The sequence below is a fragment of the Calliphora vicina genome, chromosome 5 (genome assembly GCF_958450345.1).
Source record: "Calliphora vicina chromosome 5, idCalVici1.1, whole genome shotgun sequence".
NCBI lineage: Eukaryota > Metazoa > Arthropoda > Insecta > Diptera > Calliphoridae > Calliphora > Calliphora vicina.
In genome coordinates, this window is record NC_088784.1 from 71,945,994 (window position 1) to 71,972,428 (window position 26,435).

At 27.9% G+C, this 26,435-nt stretch overlaps 1 protein-coding gene across 2 annotated transcripts in view; it reads right to left on the bottom strand.

Moving 5' to 3' along the window:
• Nucleotides 1-6,301: 6,301 nt before the first annotated feature.
• Nucleotides 6,302-26,435, bottom strand: part of LOC135962094 (GTP-binding protein RAD) — a 113,349-nt gene continuing 93,215 nt past the window's right edge. Inside the window, exons 4-9 of one of the 2 annotated variants that reach the window (XM_065513833.1) lie at nucleotides 22,800-23,054; nucleotides 19,425-19,513; nucleotides 14,564-14,744; nucleotides 14,329-14,462; nucleotides 13,874-14,011; nucleotides 6,302-6,734 (exon numbers count right to left, since the gene is read on the bottom strand). In XM_065513833.1, coding sequence (XP_065369905.1) covers nucleotides 6,585-6,734; nucleotides 13,874-14,011; nucleotides 14,329-14,462; nucleotides 14,564-14,744; nucleotides 19,425-19,513; nucleotides 22,800-23,054 — 947 coding nt within the window. In that variant the 3' untranslated portion in view covers nucleotides 6,302-6,584. The remainder of the gene's footprint in view (nucleotides 6,735-13,873; nucleotides 14,012-14,328; nucleotides 14,463-14,563; nucleotides 14,745-19,424; nucleotides 19,514-22,799; nucleotides 23,055-26,435) is intronic. The other variant, XM_065513834.1, reaches the window with a different exon arrangement.

Genomic DNA, 26,435 nt, shown 5'->3' on the forward strand with positions numbered 1-26,435 from the left:
TTCCAAAAACCTTGATAATTAACATCGAAAAACTTCAAATCTTGATGGGAATGCTCTCCATGTTCGTCACTCATGTGTCCGAGGTTTTCCGGGATAAAATCCACATGAGAATGTAAATAGTGAATTTTGAGGGACATATTTACGTCCATCAGTTCAAAATTGTGTAATAAATTCGCAACAATATCTCTGTAATTTTGACTTTTATTATTCCCCAAATATTCTTGAACAACAGGTTTAAAAGAATTCCATGCTGCTTTTTCAACATCGGTTAATAGACACTCAAATTTGGTATCACCCAAAATTTTTCTTATTTGAGGACCCACAAATATCCCTGCCTTTAATTTAGCCAAAGAAAGACTCGGGAACACACTGCATAAATATTGAAATGCTGGTTTTGTCTTATCTAAAGCTTTTACGAAATTTTTTAAAGTAAATAAGCATTTTGCAGTGTTTGTGTTATAGGAAAACCTCGATTTGACTGAATAATTTTTCCGAAAATAAAACAAAAATGGTCTGGGTTTATTTTACATTTTCTATAAGATATTTTAAAATAGTTTTTACTTTAGAGTTTTGTACTTAATAGCGATTTATTAACGTTTATCTACAGGAAAGATGTCCTTTTAAACAGTATTTATTTTTTTCTCGTTAATTTTTGTTGGAATTTGTCAAAATAATACAACTCTGAAAGTATCTGGTAGCATCTCCAGAGTGTTGAGTACCCAAAAACGATGTAAATACTTAAATACCACAATTAGGTACACTACAGTATGCATTAGTAGTACTCAGGGCAGGTGAAAAATAAAAACCCATATATCTCAAAATTTTGACGTATAGGTGGGAAACAAAAAATGTTCAATTAACTAGCGTCCGTAGCTCTTCTCAAAAATATAAGTTTCATTCCATGAGCAAACAAAAATGTTTGATTTGTAAACTAGTGTAATTAATATTTAGGAACTGGAAATATGTAAAGGTTCAACTCCTATTAAACTTATTTGAAATCGTAGCTTCGCTCGGTAGCTATTTACTAATGTTAGTTCTTCAAGTTTCTCCAACCCACATACACCTGCCTGTTCTTATTTATTAGAAAATAAAATATCTAAATTTGTACTGCATACTTTAGGGGGCTTTTTTATTACAGTTGACTGGACTCAAAAAAAAATTCGGAGTTTTACCCGGAATTTTTGATTTTTTTTCTTTACAAACCGATAAAAAGGATCTTCAGAAATTTACTGTAAAAATTAATTTTTTTCAACAATTATTTTTGTTTTATAATAAAAACCATAATTGTCAAATTGTAGGCTAAAAATATTTAGTAATTTATTTGTTTATAGCAAAATAATTTGTAGAATAAACTAAACATCTACAATAGGTGGATAGAATATACTAAATAATCAAGCTATTTCAATTTTAAAAATAAATTAGCATCAAAGTGTTAAAATTTCAGTTTGCAGAAAAAAAGGACCTTCGGCTATTTGAAGAAAAAACTAAGATTTTTTAATAATTATTTTTGTTGCATGTTAAGCAAATTTTTTGGCATATTATAAGCTAAAGATATTTAATAAGACATTTCAATACATCGAAATGATATGTAGAAAAAAATAAATATCTGCAATAGATGTTTGAAATGCACTGAATTATGCAGTTAATTCATTATTGCATCGAAAAGTGATATTAAAGAGTTAACATTTTTATTTTCGAAAAAAGGACCTTCGGGAGTTTAAGGTTAAAATTATAAATTTTCAAAAATTATTTTTGTTTTGTGTTAAGAATTATAAAAGGCAAATTGTAAACTTAAAATATTTCATAAATCCTTTCGGTGTAACACATGGTTTTGTAGGAGAAAATAAAAATCTGCAATTAGTTTTTGGAATACATTCAGATATGGAGCTATTTTAATGTTGTAATAAAAACTAGTATTAAAGAGTTAAGAATTTAGTTTCCGAAAAAAGGACCTTCAGAAATTTACTGTAAAAATTATTTTTTTTCAAAAATTATTTTTGTTTTATAGTAAAAACCATAATTGTGAAATTGTAAGCTAAAAATATTTATAAAATTATTTGCTTATAGCAAAATAATTTGTAGAATAAACTAAATATCTACAATAGGTGTTTAGAATATACTGAATAATCAAGCTATTTCAATTTAAAAAAGAAATTAGCATTAAAGTGTTAATATTTCAGTTTGATGAAAAAAGGACCTTCGGATATTTGAAGAAAAAACTAAGATTTTTCAATAATTATTTTTGTTGAGTGTTAAGTACTTGTTTGGCATATTGTAAGCTAAAGATATTTAATACGACATTTGAATACATCGAAATGGTTTGTAGAGGAAAATACATTTCTGCAATAGATGTTTGAAATGCACTGAATTATGCAGTTAATTCATTATTGCATCGAAAAGTGATATTAAACAGTTAAAATTTTTATTTTCGAAAAAAGGACCTTCGGGGGTTTAAGGCAAAAATTATAGATTTTCAAAAATTATTTTTATTTTGTGTTAAGAATTTTAAATGGCAAATTGTAAACTTAAAATATTTCATAAACTCTTTTGGTGTAACAAATGGTTTTGTAGGGGAAAATAAAAATCTGCAATAAGTTTTGTGATAAAAACTAGTACTAAAGATTTAAAATTTAAATTTCCAGAAAAAATTACACTCTTGTAACATACTATATTAAAGCTGTCAATTTAACTAATCTAAGGACAACGACATGTTAAAGTGACAGGTAAGAACTAGAACCAGTCCCTAACCCGAGGATACATACATATATCTAGGAAATATCTCTAGGAAATATAAAAAAATATTTTAAGCCAGTTCCTTAATTTTAGTTTCATTATTGTATTTTGCCACTGACTGTAATACGATTATTTGATTTATTTAACAAAAATATAGTAATATTTTAACTAATTTAATTTTGTCTAGAGATGAGTAGAAATTTTAATATTTATTTTAGTTGTTTTTTGTTTGTTCTTATTGTTTGTTTAATTTACATATAAGTTTAAATTCTAATACATAAATACTTTATTTAATTTGTTGTTGATGTTCTTGTAATAATATTTAGTTGTAAGATTTATTTATTAAATATACTTAAAATTTACAATAAAAACTACAGAAAAATTGTATTTTCATAAAATGTTGGTTCCATATTGTTTCATAGTTTTATCATTGGGTTTTGTTTTTTCTTTGTATTTTTTTTTTTGTTTACAAACATTTTTCAGGCAGTTCTAGAATTGATTTAAGTTGAGCATAAAAAGCTCGATTAAAAGCTTTGAATATAAATTCATTGTAGAGCTTTTAAGCTATTAATTGAAAGTAAATAAAAGCTTAATTATATATTGAAATATTTTATTGTATTCAAATAATTATCTCTCTTCTAAAAGCTAATAAAAGTTTTAGCTTAGAGAGCTTTTCATATAATTCAACATAAAAAAAGCTTTAATTAAACTCAAGATTTATTGTAAAGCTTTTAATGTTATTCTAAGATTTTGTAAAGCTTTTAATGTTATTCTAAGATAAATAGTAAATTTCAAAAGTTTGCTAATTTTTTAAAAAAATTTTCCCAACTTTTTATGTATGTATTTTCAATTAAAAGCTCTTGTAATTTTAATTTCCATATTAGTTTCATGGGGAATATTGTGACAGCTTAAAATTCATTAAACCTCTAAAGGCGCTTTTAGGCCAATGTCTTTAAACACAAAAATGAAAATTTTGAAATTCGGACTTATATTAAAAAAAATTTTTTTTCAATGTTATTTCAGAATATATGCTTTTTAAGCTTTGTTCGAAATATTCAAGGCTGAAATTTGGCATTCATGCATACGCAAGAAAATTCGGCATCAATTTCGAACTTATGTTCGAAAAATGTTAAAGTATGTAGTTAAAATATTCTCTAGACTATGAATAAACATAAGAATATGGAATATTATGTTTGAAAATTCTAAATTAAATTCGAAAATTCCAACTTATGTTCGATAATTTTTGAAAGAAGTTAAAATAATCTCTAAATCATGGGGATTCTTTCTTTCGAATATAATAATTTTTAAAAAATTATTGAATTTTAAATTATTTTCAATGTAGTTTCAGAATATAAACTTTTCGAATTTAAATTCGAAATATTAAGGGCTGATATTTATCATTCCTACGTACACTTGATGACAATGCTTGATTTGCATGAAAATTCGGAATCAATTTCGAACTTTTATTCGAACAATTTTTAAAGTTGTTGAAATATTCTCTAAGCTATGCATAAATTGATAAAAATTCAATATCATATTCGAAAATTCCAAATTAAATTCGAAAATTCGAACTTATGTTCGAAAATTTTTAAAAGCTGTTAAAATAATCCCTAAGTCATGGGGATTTAAAAAAAATAATTTTAGTTTTATTTGAAGCCAGTTTCTTGCATTTTCCACGTTCGAATTTAAAAATGTTGAACAAAAGTATTAAAAATGTTCATAAATTTTAAAGTATTTTCAATGTAATTTCATAATATATGCTTTTAAGCTATGTTTGAAAAATTCAAAACTGAAGTTTGACATTCGTGCGTACTCATTAAAATTCGGCATCAAATTCGAACTTATGTTCGAAAAAATGTTAAAGTGGTTAAAATATTCTCTAGACCATGCATAACCCTCATGAATATGCAATATTATGTTCGAAAATTCTAAATTAAATTCCAAAAGTCAAACTAATTTTTGAAAGCTGTTAAAATAATCTATAAATCTTATATTTTATAATAAAAAATAATTTTAATTATATTAGAAGACAGAAAATGTTTATGAATTTAAAGTATTTTCAATTTATTTCAAAATATAAGTCTAATATTTGGCATTCATGACAATATTATGCATGAAAATTCGGAATCAAATTCTAATTTTAAGAACATTTTTTAAATCTGTATTCTCTAGTCCTTTCAAAATGAAATTCGAACCTATGTTCGAAAATTTTTGAAAGCTGTTAAAATAATCCAAAAGTCATGGGGTTTCTTAAAAAAATAATTTTAATTTTATTTGAAGCCAGTTTCTTACATAATTAAAAAATTATTAAAATGTACATAAATTTTAAAGAATTTTCAAGAATATATGCATTTTAAGCAATGTCCGAAAATTCGAATTGAAATGTGAAATATTCAAGGTTGAAACTTGGCATTCATGCGTACACCAGATAAAAATTCAGAATCAAATTCGAACTTTTGTTCGAACAATGTTTAAATCTGTTAAAATAATCACTAAATCATGGAGATTCTTAAAAAAAATTATTTTAATTGATTAAATGTAAAAATTTAATAAAAAATATCCCTGAAGATGCTGAAAAATAAACAGCGAAACGTCGGATGAAAAATTAAATAATTTATTTTATTTACATTTAAATAGAGAAAATCTAATTAAAATAAAACCATTTTCGGTTTATTTAAACAGTTTCTTACATTTTCGAACTAAAAAATTTTGACAAAAATTATTAAAAATGTTAATGAATTTTAAAGTTATTTTAATTTAGTTTCAGAATATAAGGATTTTAAGCTATATTAATACGAAATATTCAAATCTGAAATTTGGCATGAATGCACCTAAGGAAAATACAATATTGAGCCTGAAAATTCGAAATCAAATTCGAAAATTCAAACTTTTGTTCGAAAGTTGTAGACCGTGTATAAACCTGATGTAATATTATGTTCGAAAATTCAAAATTAAATTCGAAAATTCGAACTTATGTTCGTTTGTTTGTTTTTCAAAGCTCTAAATCATGATGACTCTTAAAAGAAATAATTTTGAATTTAAAAATTCATGAATTTAAAAATTATGAAAAAAATGATTAAACATTTTCATGAATTTTAGAGTATTTTCAATGTGGTTTCAACTTAAGTTAAGTCAACTTGGAAACACCTTTTTTTGATTTTGTTTGATTTGTTTAAACTTCCTAAAAGCTTTAGCAAAAGCTCAATTATATCAACTATGGTGCTGCCTTAAAAATTCTTAAATATATTTTATTTTTTGTAAAGAAAACTTTAATTTAAATCAAGCTTTAGCAAAAGCTAAACTACATCAATTAAAGTACTACCTTAAAAATCTTTATAATTTTTTGTTTTGTTTTAAATATGTATATTTTGTTAAATTAACAGCAGTAATGTTTAAATTTAATTGTTTTTGTTGTTGCTTGGTGATTTTTTAATTAAATTTGATTTAATTTTGATTATCAGGCTTTAAGTTTTATGTTGTTTTGGTTTCTTTTTTTTTTTTGTATTAAATTTCAATATTTTTTTATTTTAACATCAAATATTTCAAATCAAAATAAAAACACAACAAATATTTTACAAAAATATGTTTATTTATATAAAATATGCATTTAATTTAATATTAAATTATTGTTTTAGCTTTGTTTTTTGTCATGTACTGAAAAGAAACCTTAATATTTAATAAATTTATTTTATTTTATATGCAATTATTTTCTTTACAGAAATGCTTTTCATTTTTTTTGTTTAAATTATTTATAATTTATGAAATATTTATTGGTTGTTGATTTTAATTTCCTGTATTATTTGTTTAGTTAAGTTTCATTTCATTATAATGAATATAGTTTTCAGTGTATTTTACAAAACTTGCAAATTTTCACAGTGTTTAAATTTGGCATCTTCTTTGCCCAAAATCCATGTCAACATTTGTCTCGCCTTCATGCTGGCCATCATTACACTGCGACTCTTGTACCAGTGGGCCGGTGAGGGTGAGGTATCGCGATGACCCTGTGAGAAAGAAATTCATATAGTTTTGATTAATTAGTTTTTAATTACTCTCTTATATTTTGTATTGCTTGAGTAAATATTTCTGAAATAATAGCTTTTTGTTTAATAAAGTGAAATCAGTACAGGATAAAAATTTGAAAAAAAGGTGCAACATAATGAAAACTTTAAATACCGAAAGTGTGTAGGGGGTGGGTGGATTTTTTGGAAGTTTATTTGTTTGAATGTAAATGGATATAGAAAGCTAATAATGAACATTAAGAAATCAGAATAAATAATATATACAATATGTATTTACAAAGTATACAGTCGTATACATAATTTATGTGCAATAATGTTTGAGGGTAGCCCGAAAGGAAATTCAAAAATGTTTGAGAATTGTTGAAACTGAATACAGATGGCTCTTATTTCTTCTGTATTTCGAAAGACACATATCAAAAGACCGCATTAAAAAACTGGGATGTGCGAATTTGAAGGTTACTAATCTTTCACTTTTTAAATTCCACATTTTTATAGAACTACAAAATGGCGTTTGAGGGTGGCCCGAAATAAGTACAATATTTTTGAAATGATTTTTAATAAAATTCTTCAAAATTTTGTTGAATTTCCTCATATATGATTCTAATATGTACTGCATTCCCATTTTTAAGTTGATCTTATATCAATGATTTGAATTTCTTTCATTTCGGCTCACCCTATGATAAGTATATGTTGTACATAGTATTTCTTTAATATAAATGAACACTACAGCAATTGACCTCAATTGTTGCTGAATTATTTACAGTACAGAAATTTATAATTTTTATACTTAAATTCAAAAAGAGTACATAATATATTACAAATATGTATGTAAGATAATGATTTTGAAATGTTAAACAAAAAAATAAAATGTTTGTTGCCAAAAATACATTAAAAATAAGTGTATTGGAATTTTATAAACAATTTTTTTAAAGAGTGATATGTTTGTCGATTTTGTTTGGTTTGATAAAAGTGAAAATGATCATTGACCTAGAAAATGTTGTAAATAAGTAATAGATATTGACTAAAACGGTTTGTACTTGCAATTTTCGATGTCAGCCCATATTTCTAGAAGTCACGACTTCTATAAACTTGCACATACCAGAGATTGTCGTGCAAGTACTTTAACATATATATATTGTTGCGAAATTGCACTATCAATTTGAATTTTACGGTCTGTAACGACTGCTTGCAACATTCATGATATTTATAAACATGTCTAGTGTTGGAAACTTCTACTTATCAACAATGTTGATAAAACGCTGTTATTAACATTGTAAGTATAACAACATAAATATTAAATCTGCTAACATTAACACAGCTTCTAAAAGCTCTACAAATAGAACAATCTTGTTTTGTCCGTTAGATAGATTATTCATGAAACTACTAGAAGATGTCACTGTGTATTTAAATAGTAACAGAAAATTGCAGTCAGTCAGTTTATCATAGGTGCTGCTAGAATCAACATGAACTGCATTACCTGTGTATTCTTGTACATTATAGAGTGTGAAATAAAGTGTGATTTTTTATGAATTAAATTTTTCGAGCTGGCAGCAGATGTCTAAACGACATCTGTGAAAGTGAAAAGTGTTCATTATACTCTGCCATTTCATCATGGATAAACTCACAAATGAGCAACGACTGCAAATCGTTGAAATTTATTATCAAACAACAGCTCGATGGAAATCCACAGTTTTATCGAAAAATTGTGTTCAGCGATGAGGCTCATTTCTGGCTAAATGGATACGTAAACAAGCAAAACTGTCGCAACTGGGGTGAAGAACAATGACATGACGTACAAGAGTTACGACCGTGAAAGAAACGTTACCGTCAACAGCGAACAATATCGAGCCATGATACGTGACTTTTTTTGCCCCAATTGGCTGAGTTGGACTTGGTTGATAAGTGGTTTCAACAAGACGGTGCCACATGCCACACAGCTCGTGAAACAATGGACATATTGAAGAAATGTGGTGAGCAGTCTATCTCTCGAAATGGCCCTGTGAACTGGCCGTCAAGATCATGTGATTTGACGCCTCTTGACTATTTCTTGTGGGGTTATGTGAAGTTGGTCTATGCGGACAAGCCAAATACGATTGAAGCCTTAGAGTATAAAATAACACGTGATATTCATGGAATACAGGCCGAAATGCTCGAAAAAGTGGTGCAAAATTGTACCTTATGAATGGACCATTTGAACCGCAGCCGCGGGCAACATTTACATGAAGTTATTTTTAAAAAGTAAATGGCAAAATGGCAATTTATCGATTCCAATAAAAATCTGGAATATATGATGCAAATTTGAGTATTTTATACGATTTTTAAAAACAAAACTTTTTTTATTAAAATAAAACTTTCTTTAAGAACATATAACAATTTTATGTTTTTCTGTAAGGTATCTTTACGGAGAACATTTTAGTATAAAAAACATGTCCTAATTTTCGAATGTGTCGGCCCTACGCCCTTAGGAATTTGACATATTTTTTAATCAAAATTTCACATTTCCTTCGGGGCAAAATTGTAAAAAATACCATTTTTGGGTTTTTTGCTTAAATTTTTAGGAATTGCGAGATCCCCCTTTGACCTTTTGACAAGTTTTTTTGTTATTTAGAATGACAAATTAAAAAAACGTTGAAAATTTCATTGAGTTTTGTTAATAAATAAAGATTTTATTACATCTATATATATAAAAGTGAATTTGTGTTTATATGTATATATGTATGTATATTTGTTGGTTTGACGTCTATAGACGGCTAAACGGCTAACCAGATTTGCTTGAAATTTTGACTATATGTTTTTATATATCTGGAAGGAACAATAGGATACTTTTTGTTTTTAATTTTCAAGTGGGCGTGGTACCTCCCATAAAAAGTTAATATTAAATATCAAATATTTTGGAAACTATAATAGCTATAGTCCTCAAAATGCATGAGCAATTCCACTGTTTGTTTAAATATTTGCGGCAAAAATGGGAGTAGTAGCCACAGAGGGCGTGGCACCTCCCATATGATGATAATTAAAATCTATTATATGGGATACTAAATAAGAGATAGAGTCCATAAATTTTGCACGGTTATTCTATCATCAATATTAATAGTTAGGACAAGAATGGGCGGACTATCAATAGTGGTGTGCCACGCCCATACAAACTAAATACTAAAAATCATATCTATGTGCATAATTTTGTTATGTAAAGCAATGAAACTTTGTATGAATTACATATTTAGGCCAAAAATGGGCAAACTAGCAAAAGTGGGCGTGGCACCTTCCCTAGATATAATGACAAATTATATATAGGGAAAGCTATAGCAGCTATCAATATTAATTTTTAGTACAGAAGTGCGCGGACTACCAACAATATTAAGTAAATGTTAAAATTTTTATACATTTGAAACCCTTATATATACAGTGAATGTCACTTAAAATCGTACACCATCGTAGTCAAATTTTATTCATTAGTTTTAGAAAGTTGATGTTTTGGAAATATTTTAAAATGCTATTTTTATATTGTGTGTGCTATTACCTATCAGAAAATTGGGTATAATTTTAATTGCCCTTATCCACAAATAAAAAAATTGGGTAAGACTGTCAGTGCCCAGAATATCAACGCTTCATTTAAAATCGTAAAGGCACTAAGAAATAGCAAATGATACCCTACAAAGTATTAGGATTATTTAATATTAACATTTTTTTTAATTTTTAAAGTTTTAATTATAATTTAATATAATTGTACGAATTTAAGTGAAATATCAATTTTGTGATGTCCTTTAATTTTCATCAATATTTTTTTAACGAATTGAGGTTTTGTTACCTTTTTTGTTGAAATACATATTTTTTGTTCCAATTAATAAAATGACTTAATTTTTTATATAATCACCTATTATTGCCTGTATAATTTCATAATATTTAAAAAAAAATATGTTGTACGATTTTGAGTGACACTCACTGTATATAAAAGTCAATGTGTGTTTGTTTGTATGTATGATTGTTTGCGTATTTGTAGTGGCACTCGACTTACAGTAAGGCAATTAATGAACAATTTAATCGGAGCGACCTCTAATCGGAGCGACCGAATTATAACTTCGGAAATGCCATTTGATTTTATTCGATTGCAGTTTCCTATTTGCTTAGTATTTGCAATGACAATTGACAAAAATCAAGGTCAGTCTTTGCAAATTTGCGGACTAAATCTAGAAAATCCATGTTTTCACATGAACAGAAACTAATTTCAGATAGACTAACCCCCATTTTCTCAATATCTGCTTATCGTTTTTCGTAATGATAAACCTCCAATTAACATTTATTTTGTAGAGAACCGTCAGTTTATTGTCACGATAAAAAATAACCAGAGATTGAGAAAATGGGGGTAAATATATTGTAAATCTTTACGGTACGGGTAGCGAAGCACACCGGGTTTTAGATAGTATTACATACATATTTATTGAGTTTCTAAAACTAAAATTTGTATCAAAATTTTAATAGGATTGAAAATATTAGGTTATACAAGTTAATTTTTGGTCTTACAAAAAAAAATATTGCACAAAAATTACAAGCATCAAGTGACCAATCGAACCCATAGAAAATTATGAGAAATTGTAGATTCCAAAATACGGAATCAAAATTATACCCCGAATGAAGATTTGTCAGATGCGGTTACATATAATGAAATGCGAATTATTTCAAAGGAAACGTTTCTTTAATAAGTTCAATGCGTGTAGTGCAACTAATATTATTAAACTAGTTTACAGCAGAATCTTTTTTATATTTTCTACTCCCGTGTGATACTCCAACAGTAATCTGCCATTATATGTTCATTCCAGCGCCTTGTTATATATCTTCCATTGGTTTTAAATCTAGATGGAAACCTTCTCCTTTTTCCTCGCAATACGATCCAAGATTTTCAGGAAACTTGTATAATTGACTGTGCAGATAGTGTAGTTTTACGTTCATATTGCATCCAAGATTTTCATATATTATTGAAAGTTCTTCTGATTTTCACATTCATTAAATGTATGAACTCGTTGTCTTTCATTAAAAGTCATTACGTACAATATGTGGAATCCACGGCTTGTTCAGCGTGCTTCTCTCTTCCCAGCAGTTAATCAATTGGGCAATGCATTCCTTATAGACAGTAATTGTCACTAATGTCTTATCACTTGGCTGACTACAATTTATATCATTGGTAGGCGTTCATATTGTTCAAATGACGAAGATTTTCGTCAATTAACACGTACACAACCCGAATGTAAACAAAACACACAGCAAGAGCGTAAAAATACTAATATTTCATTCAGTTGCTTGATGTTGTTGTGGAGATTTTGTTTTTTACCCATACATGCACACAAATTTAATGCCTCTATACGCCTACCAATGATTTATATATTTTGGGTCATTCGACATGTATGTATATGCTCTTTGGGTACTTTATACATCCCTGGCAATCTAGCGTGAAGACAATTGCCACTTAAGTGTCTCTAAGTAATCTAGAGTATAAACTTTATTGGACTGTCTGTGATATGTCTTTTTAGATGACTATTTGTGGTCAATAAGCCCCCGTACATGTTGAAATAACTAGTTATGTAGCTGATCAAGTAACCAGTCAGGTAGCTTGTAAAGTAACTGACGCTATGCAACCAGTATGTGAATCCAATGCGTTGACTACTTTGGACCAGCTTTCGGACATTCTCATTGTAATCAAAAAGGGTTGCAAAAGACATGCACGTGTTAAAATAACTAGTCACGTAGCAATTGAAGTAACTGTCTCCTATGTGTATTCACCACAAATACAACAAAGCACATTTCGGTCATTGCGCCAACTTTTCGCGATGAGGACATAATGTTAACAATTTATTTATAGAAATATGCCCAAACGGGCACTCGAATTTACTAATGAAGACCAATATTCAACAAGTAAGATAGCTATATTCGGCTGTGCCCCGAATCTTATATACCCTTCACCAAATTATACCTTAAAATATTTTTTTTTAATATTTTTATTTAAACAAAATTAAATTTTTTTTTCCAATTTTATTTTTTAATTTTTAAAAAAAAAAATTTTGGAAAAAGAATTTTTGACAAAATATAATTTTTTTGATGAAAAAAAAAATATATTTTTATTTAAACAAAATTAATTTTTTTCCAATTTTTATTTTTTTTAATTTTTTTGGGGTAATTTCGGACATATTTTTCCCGATTTTGACCCATTCCAACTTACTATAGCCTAATATACAGCATTGCAATGGACTTTGAAATATTTATCATTAGATATCCATATTGTCTATATTAATGACATAGTAATCCAGATATAGATCAAAAATAGGCCAAAAATAGAGGTTGTCCCGGTTTTTTCCTTATATCTCAGTCATTTGTAAGCCGATTTTGTCGATTTTAATTAGCAACCTAGCCGGAAGAATTGCCGATATATTGATGTATCATGTTTATAAGTTATTAGGGGGCTACGGAATGTTGATTTCAACATACAGACGGACAGTCGGACATGTATAAATCGACTTCCCTATCTATAACGATCCAGAATATATATACTTTGTCGCAAATGAAAAATGTAGAAATTACAATTGAAATGACAAACTTACTTGCCACTCATGGCGAAGGGTATAAAAAGGATGGTAGATACGAAGCTACATTAACGGTATCTCGGAACAACATGTTTTTCTTTATTTGTTGACCTGTGTTATAGTTTATTTGCTAAGTTTGATTCACTATAATATGTTTTAATTAAATTTAAATGTATTATACGATTTTGAATAATATATGGTACAATAATAGTAAAGTAGTGCCTATTTTAGGGGGTGGAAAATAGACTTCAAAAACTATTGCCTATAATAAGGCTACTTTTCATAAATATTTTTATAGTTTACAACAGAAAGTATAAACAATTAACTAATGGGAAGTTTTACATATATTACAATGGGATTTAATAAAAATATATTTATATAAAGAACATTTAGATTTGAAATAAAATAAATATTGGTACATTTAAACACCAAGTAATAAAAATATTTCTATAAGTATAAATATTAAGATACCAAAGGGTATGGGGGATTGAATTTTGCTAGATGAAACAGGAAAAAAACATATTTATATATTGTACAGAATTTACTCACCATAACTTCAGAATTTTTATCATTTAAAGATTTTTCGCCTTGTTCTAAATCACAATTCTTATTATGACAATTATTGTCGCTATTCAAATTGTCTTTTGGTTTATCTTTAGATTTATTTTTAATTTTTTTCGTTTTAGGCTAAAGTGAACAATGAGATGAGAGAAGTTGGTGTAAAAAAAATTAAAACAAATTAAAATGCAACAATTTGCATATAAATATATGCAATTAATAAAATGTAAAGAGACAGAGCGGTATGTCAAAGTTAAAAAAAAAATTATAAAAAAATCATAAAAATATAATAAACATTGTGTTCAGCGAGTGTGAGCGGGTGTGTGAAAATTTTAAAGCGACAGTAAAGAAATAAGCCAGTGTTAAAATAAAAAAAACATGTTGAAATTTTAACACTTTGAAGTCTTTTGCTTAGCAAATTTAACATTTTTAATGATTCTTCTTACCTGCAATAAATTTTGTTCCTTTTTCAAGCGTATTTGTGTTAAAGTCCCTGCCAATAATTCATCACAGTTGTGATTGATGCCCACGGACACTTCAATGAATTTGGCACCAAATGTACAGGCCACACATTTGCCATCTAAACCAAAAAAAACATGTTTAAAAGAGTGTTATAATAAATAGATAAGTTGCTATTGAATTAATTAATTAATAAATATTTAATTATTGTTTGTTACTTACCCTGGGCGGAAACAGCACGTGACCTCGCTAAATCAATTTTATTTGCCACCATTATAATTGGTCTTGTTCTAACTAAATCCATATCTTGGAGACGTGATAAAATCTGTTTAGCTCTTGTAAACGATTCCTTGTCCACGCAAGAATATACAACCAAAAAAGCATCGGCCTTTTCAAGTTCATCCTTTTGGGTTTTGTTTTTTTTTTGGGTGAGGGAGGCAGCGCGTGAAATGATAAGGAAATTAAAAAATAAGAAAATAATTATATTATTATTATTATGCTCAAAATGAGACAAAGTTTTGGTTAAATAATTACATTTATTTCTTTACAACCAAAAGCAGGAAATTAAATAAAAAAAATATTTTAGTTTTCTATAAATAATATAATTTTCTTTAGACCCAAATACAGCAAGTAACAACCAATTTATTTTAAAATTGCTTCAAAACCCCATTCACGTTTACACACATCATGTTGTGCCTTGCAACTTTTCATATTAATTTTTGAAAACTACATCAATTCAAAAGCAAAACATGAAAATATAATGATCTTTTTTGAACCAAAACTTTGTTCATGTTCGGACACATAAGTTATCTATTAGCAAAAAAGCGTCATATGCGGGAAGTTTTGCTTTACTTTGCTTAATTTAATTTGAAAAAAAGTGCCGCTGAAGCTCACCGATTGCTCACCAAAGCTTATGATGAATGTGTTCCATGGGTTTCAACGTGCGAGAAATAGTTTGTTCGGTTCAGAAGTGGTAATTTTGACACGGAAGACAAAGATCGCCCAGCCCAGCCAAACAAGTTTGAAGACCAAGAATTGTAGACATTAATCCATGAAGATTGATGTCAAACTAGCAGCTTGCAAAATCATGGGGAGCTACACAAAAACCAATTTTAAAACGATTGCGAGCAGCAGGATTCACTCAAAAGCAGGAAAATTGGGTACCATAAGATCTTGAAAGATCTGAAATGCTGCTTGAATGCTATAAAAGAAAATCATTTTTGTACCGAATCATTACTTACGATGAAACATGGATCCGTTACAATAGCCCGAAGCGTAAGAAATTGTATGTGAAGCCCGGCCAACCATCCGAATTGACACCAATGCCAAATAGCCATGACGTTAAGGTAATGCTGTCTATTTGGTGGGACCAAAAGGGTCCTACTTAATATGGGCTGCTGAAATTTCACTATCACCAATGGATAGTAATTCAGATACAATTTTTCAACACGATCGGTCAAGAACTCCTGAGTTAGAGGGGGTAAAAATTTTATATTTTGGCCAAAGAGGTGTTTTTTCTCCTCCATGTAATTTATTACCTAGTGTTCTTAGCAAAGTTTGTTCCAAATAGTTTAGAAAGCTTGAAGAAATTCAACCTCTCGAAAAAAATTTAAAATTTTTGACATTTTTTTCCCAAAATCAAAAAACATTTTTTTTTTCAAAAGAAAGCTTATGTCTATTGCTTTAAAATCTTTTTGGTCGCCTTGTGTGATGCGAGTAGGATATATATCAAAATAAATGTTTTGTATCTGAAGACATACAATTTTTGAGTTATAACTTTTATTTTGACCTACTCGCATCCCACTAAGAAACATAAGCTTTCTTGTGAGCAAAAAAAAAAAAAAAAACAAGTAATTCATCACTTGAATTAATCTAGTGAACGACACACAGTGGTATGAGAATAAAAAAAGAGGGAAATAAATCCGTAACTTCTAAGCCCTTACGCCGATTTGAATGAAATTTCACATGCGCAAAGAGGAACAAAGAGCATTTTTTGTTTGTATTTTAATTGTCAAAAGTTATATACATTTTTGAAAAGTAGACAAAATCCTCTATCCATTGATATATAACATGTCTACCTTATGTTTTTTACGTGTCAAATAAATTAGGGAAAACTTAACAACTCGCTGAGAATTTAAATCGGAACACAAACGAAGAAATAGGATCATTTTAAAAATTGAACATACTACTTTGGGAACCCCTGGTCCCGTCCTGGTCCAAATTCAAAACTTAAACTCGACTGCACTTCCTTTTTGCGCATGTGAAATTTCATTCAAATCGGCGTATTTATTTCCCTCTTTTTTTATTCTCATACCACTGTGCGACATCAAAGAATTTTTAGGGGCTTCAATTGTTACTTTTCTTGCAAAATAATTTGTTAATAAAATTTGCGATTTTGGATTTTTAAGTTGATTATGCAACTCTTGATATCCGGAAAATAGATTAGTCAGTCCGCGATAAATCTTTAATGCTCTTTCCGTATCTGAATTTGATTTTGTAAAAAACAAACTATAACTATTATACCAGTTATGCAAAATTGGTTGAATTTAAAAACGGCTTTAAAAAAGATCTAAAATTTCAAAGTTCTAAAAAAAATTGTATTTAAAAATCGCATAAATTTGAATCTGCATAAAAAAATTCGCATAAAACGAGACCTGAGTGTATTCGGTTGTGCATACCCTTCACCAAATTATACTTTAAAATACAAATTTTAAATATTGTTAGGTAAACAAAATTTAAATTTTTTTTTCTTCAAAATTTTTTGTGAAATTTTTTTTTCCAAATTTTTTAAATTTTTTTTTGAAATTGTTTTTTTTTTTTAAATTTGTTAGTGAAAAAAAATTTATGAAAAAAAATTTTTGGGGCAAAAAAAAATTCAGGTTAAAAAATATTTTTCCCGATTTTGATCCATTGTAGGACCAAACAACTATAGCGTTATATACATCGTTGCAATGGACTTTTATTGTTAGAAATCCATATTGTGTCTATATAAATGACTTAGTAATCCAGATATAGATAAAAAATAGGCCAAAAATCGAGGTTATCCCGGTTTTTTTTCTTATATCTGAGCCATTTATGGGCCGATTTTAAATAGCAACCGAGCCGGGAGAATTCCCAATATATTGATGAATCAATCATGTTTGTAAATTATATGGGGGCTACGGAAAGTTGATTTCAACATAGAGGCGGACATGGCTATATCGACTTCGCTATCTATAACGATCTAGAATATATTACTTTGAAAAATGTAGAAATTACAAACGGAATGACTAACTGATATATACCATATAGTGAAGGGTATAAAAAGGACCCATTTTGATTTTGCAAAAAAAAATAAATAAAAAATTTTATGTCTTGATACAAAACATTTGTTTTGTTATTTCACTTGACATGAAATCCCCCCTATTAGTATATATTGTAAAAGTTTCTTTGGTGCGATGAGCTTCACTGAATTTATCTATATAACAATTCTCAAGTTGAGCTATGTTCTTTCAAATATAATTTAGTTTAATTTTTGGTAATGTTTTTCCTAAATTCAGACACCAAATCCTTACACTTCAGCTAAACAGATTCATTAGTTTTTGTGTAATCGTTTAAGTCTATTTACTAAAACAAAACGAAAACTTAAATTTAGATACTTCAATTAGTTTAAAAATCCCTGAAAGTTGCTAGTTTATGTAGATACATATGTATGTTTGTAAGTATTTACAAACTTTAAAAGCAAACTTTGCCAAAAACGCCCTTACACTGCCAAAATCTAGGGAATATGTAAACAAATGCAAACAAACAGACAAATGTGGGTACACTGTGGTGCAAAAGTGATTCAATGACCCTAATGTAAAAAGGAGAGTAGAATGAAGTCATATTCATTGTATAGATTACAAACTAAATGATGTATAAATTTAAAGCCAGTTTTAAATTTCTAAAATTCTCCAAAAAATATATTAATAAATTTCTAAAACATTAAAAACATTGCTTCGTTTTTGCACCACAGTGTAAGATGTAAGATTGTGTAATACTGCCAGCAACAACAACACTAAAAACTAGAACAACAACAACAACTATTGTAAACAACATTACGCTAATGCATGTTTATTTTATTACACTGTATGTTGCTCATGTATACACGTGTTTGTACGTGTGTAAATGAGAGATAATGAGAATAAAATGATGGCGGCATTAAGGTCCGTTATTCTTTCATCTTTACAGTAGTCACTGCATGTGTTTTTTTTTGTATGTATGAATGAGAGTGTGAGTATTTATTTACTCCTGCAAATAAATATTTGCTCTTTAATGTCATGTTTGCCTTAATATTTTTACTTATTACAAAGAAAATAAAATGTTAAAATGTAAACTATGTAAATAACATACACAATAACTAGACATAGAAATGCTTTTTTTTTGTTTTTAAACATATATTTTGTAACATAAATAACAATTTGTAAATGGCGCAAATTATTAAATTGCAACCGTCCTTACGTCTCTCTGCACATTCATTTATTATTTTCATAATTTTTTTATTTTTTATTTGGCCACAGGCCAACACATTATGGAAAGAGAAATGCTTGTGTTAGTTTCTGTTTTTTTGTTGAGCCCACAACAAAGTTTCCCCAAAAAAATGTAAAAAAATGGCGCTTACAATGTCCTATTAGTTGAGAGAAGAAGAAGAAAAACATCCAACTTTGTAAGTGTAACCAAAGAAATTTATACAACAATTTCGTTTGCCTTTAAATTGCGTCAAACAAAACAAAAATTATCACCAAAATTGTCTGGTTTATAATGTGTAAATGTTGCCATTTCTTTTGAGGGTTATATTTTATTATGCAGTCAAATAAATTTGAATTTTTTCTCAAATGTTTATTTATTTTTTTTCTTTTGTGGTTAACAAATCACATTTGCTTTAATTTATTTTTGCTGTGCGTTCTTTATAAATTTGTCATATTTATTAAAGATGAAATTTTTGAAAATTTATTACATTTTTAAATTAATAATTTAAAATTAAATTAAAATGTAAGGTTTGATCTTTATGCTGTTTAATTTGTTAGCAAGTTCAAATATATTTGATAAAAATTTATTAATTTACCTTTAATTCGCGTGTATTTATTACAAATTTCAATTCAGACTCTATACCATTTAGAATAATTGAAACATTTTGCTCGGCTTCATCACACTCTGCAAAGAAAGTGAAAATATAATAAAAAATTTAATGAAAAGATCAGGAAAAAATAGTTTAAAAATTACAACATAATTTACCTAATTCTATAAGGTTATTAATTTTTTTAAAAAAGGGAAAATTACACTCTGATTTTTTTACACTTTTACACAACAAAAACATGAACAAAATTCCAAACAAAAATACAACATTTTTTTTCTTGTGTTTGTTTTTTAAAATCTAAAAAATTCAGAGTGTAATTTTCCATTTTTTTATAGGAAAATAAGTCTGGCAGATTTTTATAGGAAATCTCAGCTGTCTGGACAGCTAAAGATTTCTGTAGGAAATCCTTACTGTCTGGACAGCTAAATATTGCTATATGAAATTTTTACTTTCTGGACAGCTAAAGAATTCTATAGGAAATCTTTACTGTCTGGACTGCTAAAAATTTCGATAGGAAATCTTTACCGTCTGGACAGCTAAATATTGCTATAGGAAATCTTTACTGTACGGATAGCTAAAGATTTCTATACTACATCTTTACTGTCTGGAGAGCTAAAGATTGCTATAGGAAATGTTCACTCTCTGGACAGTTAAAGAAAATCTTTACGGTCTTGTATAAATTAATTCATTGAAATCAGTTACACAGTCCAACAAATTAAGACTTTTTTATTGGCACAGAATAGGATAAAAAGCCAAGTCAATAGTCAAGCTGGGCTGAGTTTTTTTTTAAGTGGGTCAAAGTTTTAATTTTTTTATCGAAGGTAGCATTATACTAAATGAAAAAAATTATGTAAGTTAATGTCTTAGAGAATTCTTGTTGTCAGAGTTATATTGTGGAATTTTATGGGGATCATTTTTGTGGAAGATCTTAACCTTCTAGCTCGTCTCCTTAGGGGTCAATTTGGGCCTTATTTCGAGAAAATCAAAAATGTCCTTTCAAAAAGGATTAAAGTATTCTACGAACATTTTTGCCGGAAAATTCCAGTGTTGGTCATCAAAGATACCAAAGTTGTAAATAACGCTCTTTACGCTTAATTTGCAAAATTACGCAGCACCTTGGGTTTCATATTTTTTAAAAAAAAATCGCCAAAAGTCCGCCCACTGTGGCGGTATTTACAGTGTGATAGTAAACCTACTTTGTATGTATTTAAGTAATGTCCTTTCAAAAAGGACATTTAAGGATAAAAGTATTCTACGAACATTTTTGCCGGAAAAAAATTTCAGTGGGGGTCATCAAACACACCAAAGTTATAAATAAAGCTCTTTACGCTTAATTTGCAATATTACGCAGCACCTTGGGTTTCATATTTTTTAAAAAAATCGCCAAAAATCTATTTATGATCCGAATTCGTTGTAGTTGGTATTCCTTAGGACTAGCAGATTAATAATTTAGTAAAATGAAAAAACTTTATGAATTTTTCGGACGTCATTTACCTTAGAAACTAAAAATCAGAATATAGTGATTTTCCATGAACATAAATATAAAATTTGAATTAATGTACAATTTTAACGGTTAAAGATATTATAACAAAATTTGGAAATAATGTAGATTCGAATGTTCTTAAATCAAAGGCATTATAATTTTTGACATTTATTTATTTTCAAATACAAAAATTTCTAAAACAGAGAAAATGTGTTTCAAAAACTGAGTTTTTTTTAGAAAAGTGCCCACTGTGACGGTATTTACCGTGTGATAGTAAACCTACTTTGTATGTAATTAACTAAGATATAGAGCTATACAAACATGAAGCTTTATCAAGGATCGGTGCTTTGCCTTTTTAAAATTTTTTACTCAAACCTAAATTTTTTTTTTTTAATTGTCAAAGTTTGGATAGGTCTGCGGGCGACGGGGTCTGCTTAAGTGAGCCAAGTTTTACTTTAAATGATTTAGCATTTGATTCTCTTTTCGGATCATATCCAAATTTTATATAGTTGTGAAGAAAATTTTTTTCTACAAATGAAAAAATATAGGGAGGTTTTTTGGGAAAAAACTTAAAAATATGGCCATTTTTACATATTTCATCTTTGGATGCGTGTAACTTTTTGTAGGGACGAGATAACTGCTAGCAAGTTATTTATATTTTATTCAGAATTTTATCACAAATATAAATGAAAATCTAGAGAAAAATTTCGACCTTCCGTAGGCCCACCATATCTAAAAAACAAAAAAAAAAATCGAGCAAAATAAAAAATATAAATAAATAAATCTAAACATCTCTTGAACTAAAAGAGATAAGAGATACACATGTAAACACGTTTTTGTAGATCTTCTCAAGGACTATTTCAAATTTCAGCTTATTCAGATCATAAATGGATTTTTGGCAATTTTTTTAAAAAAATGTGAAACCCAAGGTGGCGTGTAATTTTGCTAATTAAGCTTGAGAAGCTTTATTTATAACTTTGGTATCTTTGGTGACCCCCACTGAAATTTTCCAGCAAACATTTTCGTAGAATATTCTAATCCTCAAATGTCCTTTTAGAAAGGAATTTTTTTTGATTTTCTCGAAAAAAGGGTCAAATTGACCCCTAAGGAGATGAGCTAGAAGATTAAGATCTTCCACAAAAATGATCCCCATAAAATTCCATAATATAACTCTGACAACAAAACTTCTCTCAGACATTAACTAACAACATTTTTTTAATTTAGTATAATGCTCCCATCGATCAAAAAATTAAAACGTTTTTTTTTTGATTTTCTCGAAAAAAGGATCAAATTGACCCCTAAAGAGAGGAGATAGAGGGTTAAGATCTTCCACAAAAATGATCCCCATAAAATTCCATAATATAACTCTGACAATAAAAATTATCTCAGACATTAACTTACAACATTTATTTCAATTTGTATAATGCTCCCTTCGATCAAAAAAAAAAAAACTTTGACCCACTATAAAAAAAACTCAGACCAGCTGGACTATAAGTTTATTCTACAAAATTGATATATTCAACTTGTTCTTTCGGAATTATAGGGTCGCCATTCTGTTTCAAAATGCTGTTGGGCAGAGTTATTTTTAGAAATGTTAAAATTGTGTATTTCAAATACCTCAATTAAATATACATTTATTTCCTATTAACTTTAGCAAATTATACATTTAAATTTGTATAAACAATTATAACACCCTTCCCTAAATACTAGTACCTCACATTTCCTTACTCTATTACCACCTTTAAATAGCAAAATGCTTAAAAGACACCTTTAGTCCGCTTTGCAGCAGAAAAAAAAACTGTGTAAGTGCTTTATTGTATTTTACATTTAAAAGGAGAACATTAATGAAAGATGATTATTATATTTATTTTGCACTTTACCTGGTCCATCGTAAGCATTAATACAGTCTGAAGTGCGAAATTGGGAGACAAGTGCTTGTTTGCCCACACCGGGTGCTCCCAGCATTTCGACATGATAAACATCCACCTGCTGCTGTTGGCTGGCATCGTTGGGATTAACATCGGCATCTGTGCAGCCAGCTAAAGCGCCAACACGTGGGTGGATGGGACTGACAGGAGCCAAACTATTGCTGCGTGAACGGCGACGTCTAAAGGAGTCGCCACGATTGATGATACCTGTGTGGGTTTAAATTGCAAAATGAAAATTAAAAGTAGCTGAATGGCTGGAAAAATATTGTTATAGTTAATAAAACTAAGCAATAGCATAGAGCACTTTGTCAATATTTATTTAAGAAAAAAGTAGCTATACTCGCTCATAAGCAACTAAATAATTAAATTGTTGTTGAAACTGTTAAAAGATAAAAAAAGATTTTAATTCTTTTTGTCAAGGATTTTTATAACCAATCATGTTGCATATTTAAAAGGAGTCCACAAATTTTTTTAACAATTTGTTTAAATTTTATAAAGAAAATTTCCATAAATTAAACAATCTAAACTGCTTTCCAGTACCCTGTCGTATACTTAATATTTATTTCATTTCATGCATTTCATATCAAGTATACGCAGTGTAATTTTATCTTTCTTCTCAGCACAATGAGAGCATTAAATTTTTTTCACAAATAAAACTTAAAACCAACCAACATTTTGTGTGTTTCACTTAAATAAAAACTTTTTTATTCCATTTTATTTAATAAAATTCTCATTATAAGCTGTAAATTGCATGATTGCTTGCAATTTATTGTTTCTATGTTCATGGATCCTATTAATGCAACTCCACCACTCCCTCTACAAAAATGTTTGCACAATATCCTTGCAATAGTTTTCAAATATGTTTGCAACATTTAACCAAAACTGCCAGTTGTATAGATAGAAAGTGCTACAAAATATATATTTCTTTTTTGTTTGTTACTACAAATAAATTTACTGCCATTTGTTGGTTTGTTTCGAAGAAGTCTGTTTTTCCTGATATTTTATATATTTTTTTACTTTATTATTGCTGTTTTTATTTTTGTTTGCTAATGTTTATAAAATTGCATGCTTAAGCAAAAACAGTTTACACGCTCAAATGAAATTTATGGTGAAATGTTAAAAATGTTACAATAAAAAATAAGTAGTAAGAGCAGTAGAAACTGTTTTGAAACAAGTCTGGAATTTCCGTGTTATAAATTCTTTACAGCTAATAGCTGTGGTAACTAAATAGTTTGTATCATTAATTTGAAATTATAGTTTTTAAATAGAAATTTAAGTGACATTGCTTTACAAATGACGTTTGCATAAACTTTAGGTTTATTTTAAAAATAATTATTTAAAACGTTTTTAAACAGTTTTGTAAAATAAATGGTGTGAAATAGGATTGCATGGCGTTCGAAAGAGGAACAGAAAATGTAAAAATTTATCTATTTTTTAAAGGCATAGTACTAGTTTTTAATATTAAGATGTATTTTATTTGATAATCTACTTTATACATTGAATTTAATCTTACTAGAAAAGTACTTTTAAAAATGGTACTTTATAAAAAAGGATACCTTATATAAAAAGATACTTTACATAAAAGACTACTTTATACAAAAGGTTATCTGATATCAAAAGGTACTTTATATGAAAATGTACTATATAAAAAGTGCTGCTTTATATAAAAAAGCTTTTTTTAAATAAAATGGTACTTTATATTGTATTAAAAGGTACTTCATATTGTATTAAAAATAACTTTATATTGTATTAAATTGTGCTTTATACAAATTGGTACTTTATATCGTATTAAAAGTTACTTTTATAAAAGGTACTTTATATTGTATTAAGAGGTGATTTATGTTGTATTAAAAGGTGCTTTATACAAATTGGTACTTTAAAATTGTATTAAAAGGTACTTTGTATTAAAATGTTCTTTGTATTAAAAGGTACTTTGTGTTTAAAGGTACTTTGTATTTAAAGGTACTTTGTATTAAAAGGTACTTTGTATTAAAAGGTACTTTGTATTAAAAAGTACTTTGTATTAAAAGGTAAATTGTATTAAAATGTACATTGTATTAAAAGGTACTTTGTATTAAAAGGTACTTTGTATTAAAAGGTACTTTGTATTAAAAGGTACTTTGTATTAAAAGGTACTTTGTATTAAAAGGTACTTTGTATTAAAAGGTACTTTGTATTAAAAGGTACTTTGTATTAAAAGGTACTTTGTATTAAAAGGTACTTTGTATTAAAAGGTACTTTGTATTAAAAGGTACTTTTTATTAAAAGGTACTTTGTATTTAAAGGTACTTTGTATTTAAAGGTACTTTGTATTAAAAGGTACTTTGTATTAAAAGGTACTTTGTATTAAAAGGTACTTTGTATTAAAATGTACTTTGTATTAAAAGGTACTTTGTATTAAAAGGTACTTTGTATTAAAAGGTACTTTGTATTAAAAGGTACTTTGTATTAAAAGGTACTTTGTATTAAAAGGTACTTTGTATTAAAAGGTACTTTGTATTAAAAGGTACTTTGTATTAAAAGGTACTTTGTATTAAAAGGTACTTTGTATTAAAAGGTACTTTGTATTAAAAGGTACTTTGTTTTAAAAGGTACTTTGTATTAAAAGGTACTTTGTATTAAAAGGTACTTTGTATTAAAAGGTACTTTGTATTAAAAGGTACTTTGTATTAAAAGGTACTTTGTATTAAAAGGTACTTTGTATTAAAAGGTACTTTGTATTAAAAGGTACTTTGTTTTAAAAGGTACTTTGTATTAAAAGGTACTTTGTATTAAAATGTACTTTGTATTAAAAGGTACTTTGTATTAAAAGGTACTTTGTATTAAAAGGTACTTTGTTTTAAAAGGTACTTTGTATTAAAAGGTACTTTGTATTAAAAGGTACTTTGTATTAAAAGGTACTTTGTATTAAAAGGTACTTTGTATTAAAAGGTACTTTGTTTTAAAAGGTACTTTGTATTAAAAGGTACTTTGTATTGTATGGTACTTTGTATTAAAAGGTACTTTGTATTGTATGGTACTTTATAAAAAGGGAATTTATATAAAAGGCTACTTTATGCAAATGTGTATCTGATATAAAAAAGTTACTTTATATGAAAATGTACTTTATACAAAGTGGTGTGCTTGTATATAAAAAAGGGTATTTAAAATAAAAAGGTAATTTATATAACATACTTCATATTAGGAATTTACGAGAGATGGCGTATCTTTTTAACGCGGTTTTTGTTTTTAATAACTTATATGTCATTTTGAAGGGTACATATCTGTCATTTATTCTCACTTGGTTATTGAACATTATAGTGTAAATAACAAAGTTTTATTTTTTGCTCCGAAAACGTCGAATTCTGTACCAAAAAGGCGTCATATGCGGGAAACTTTGCTTTACTTCTTTAATTTGTAAAAAAATTTCCGCGGAGACACACCGACGCTTATGTTAAATGTGTTCCATCGGTTTTAACGCGCGAGAAATGGTCGCCCAGGCCAGCCAAAAAAGTTTGAAGACCAAGAATTAGAGGCATTACGCCATGAAGATTGTTTTCAAGCTCAAAAAGAGCTTGTATACTCATATAATTTCAAAAAGTTTGCGAG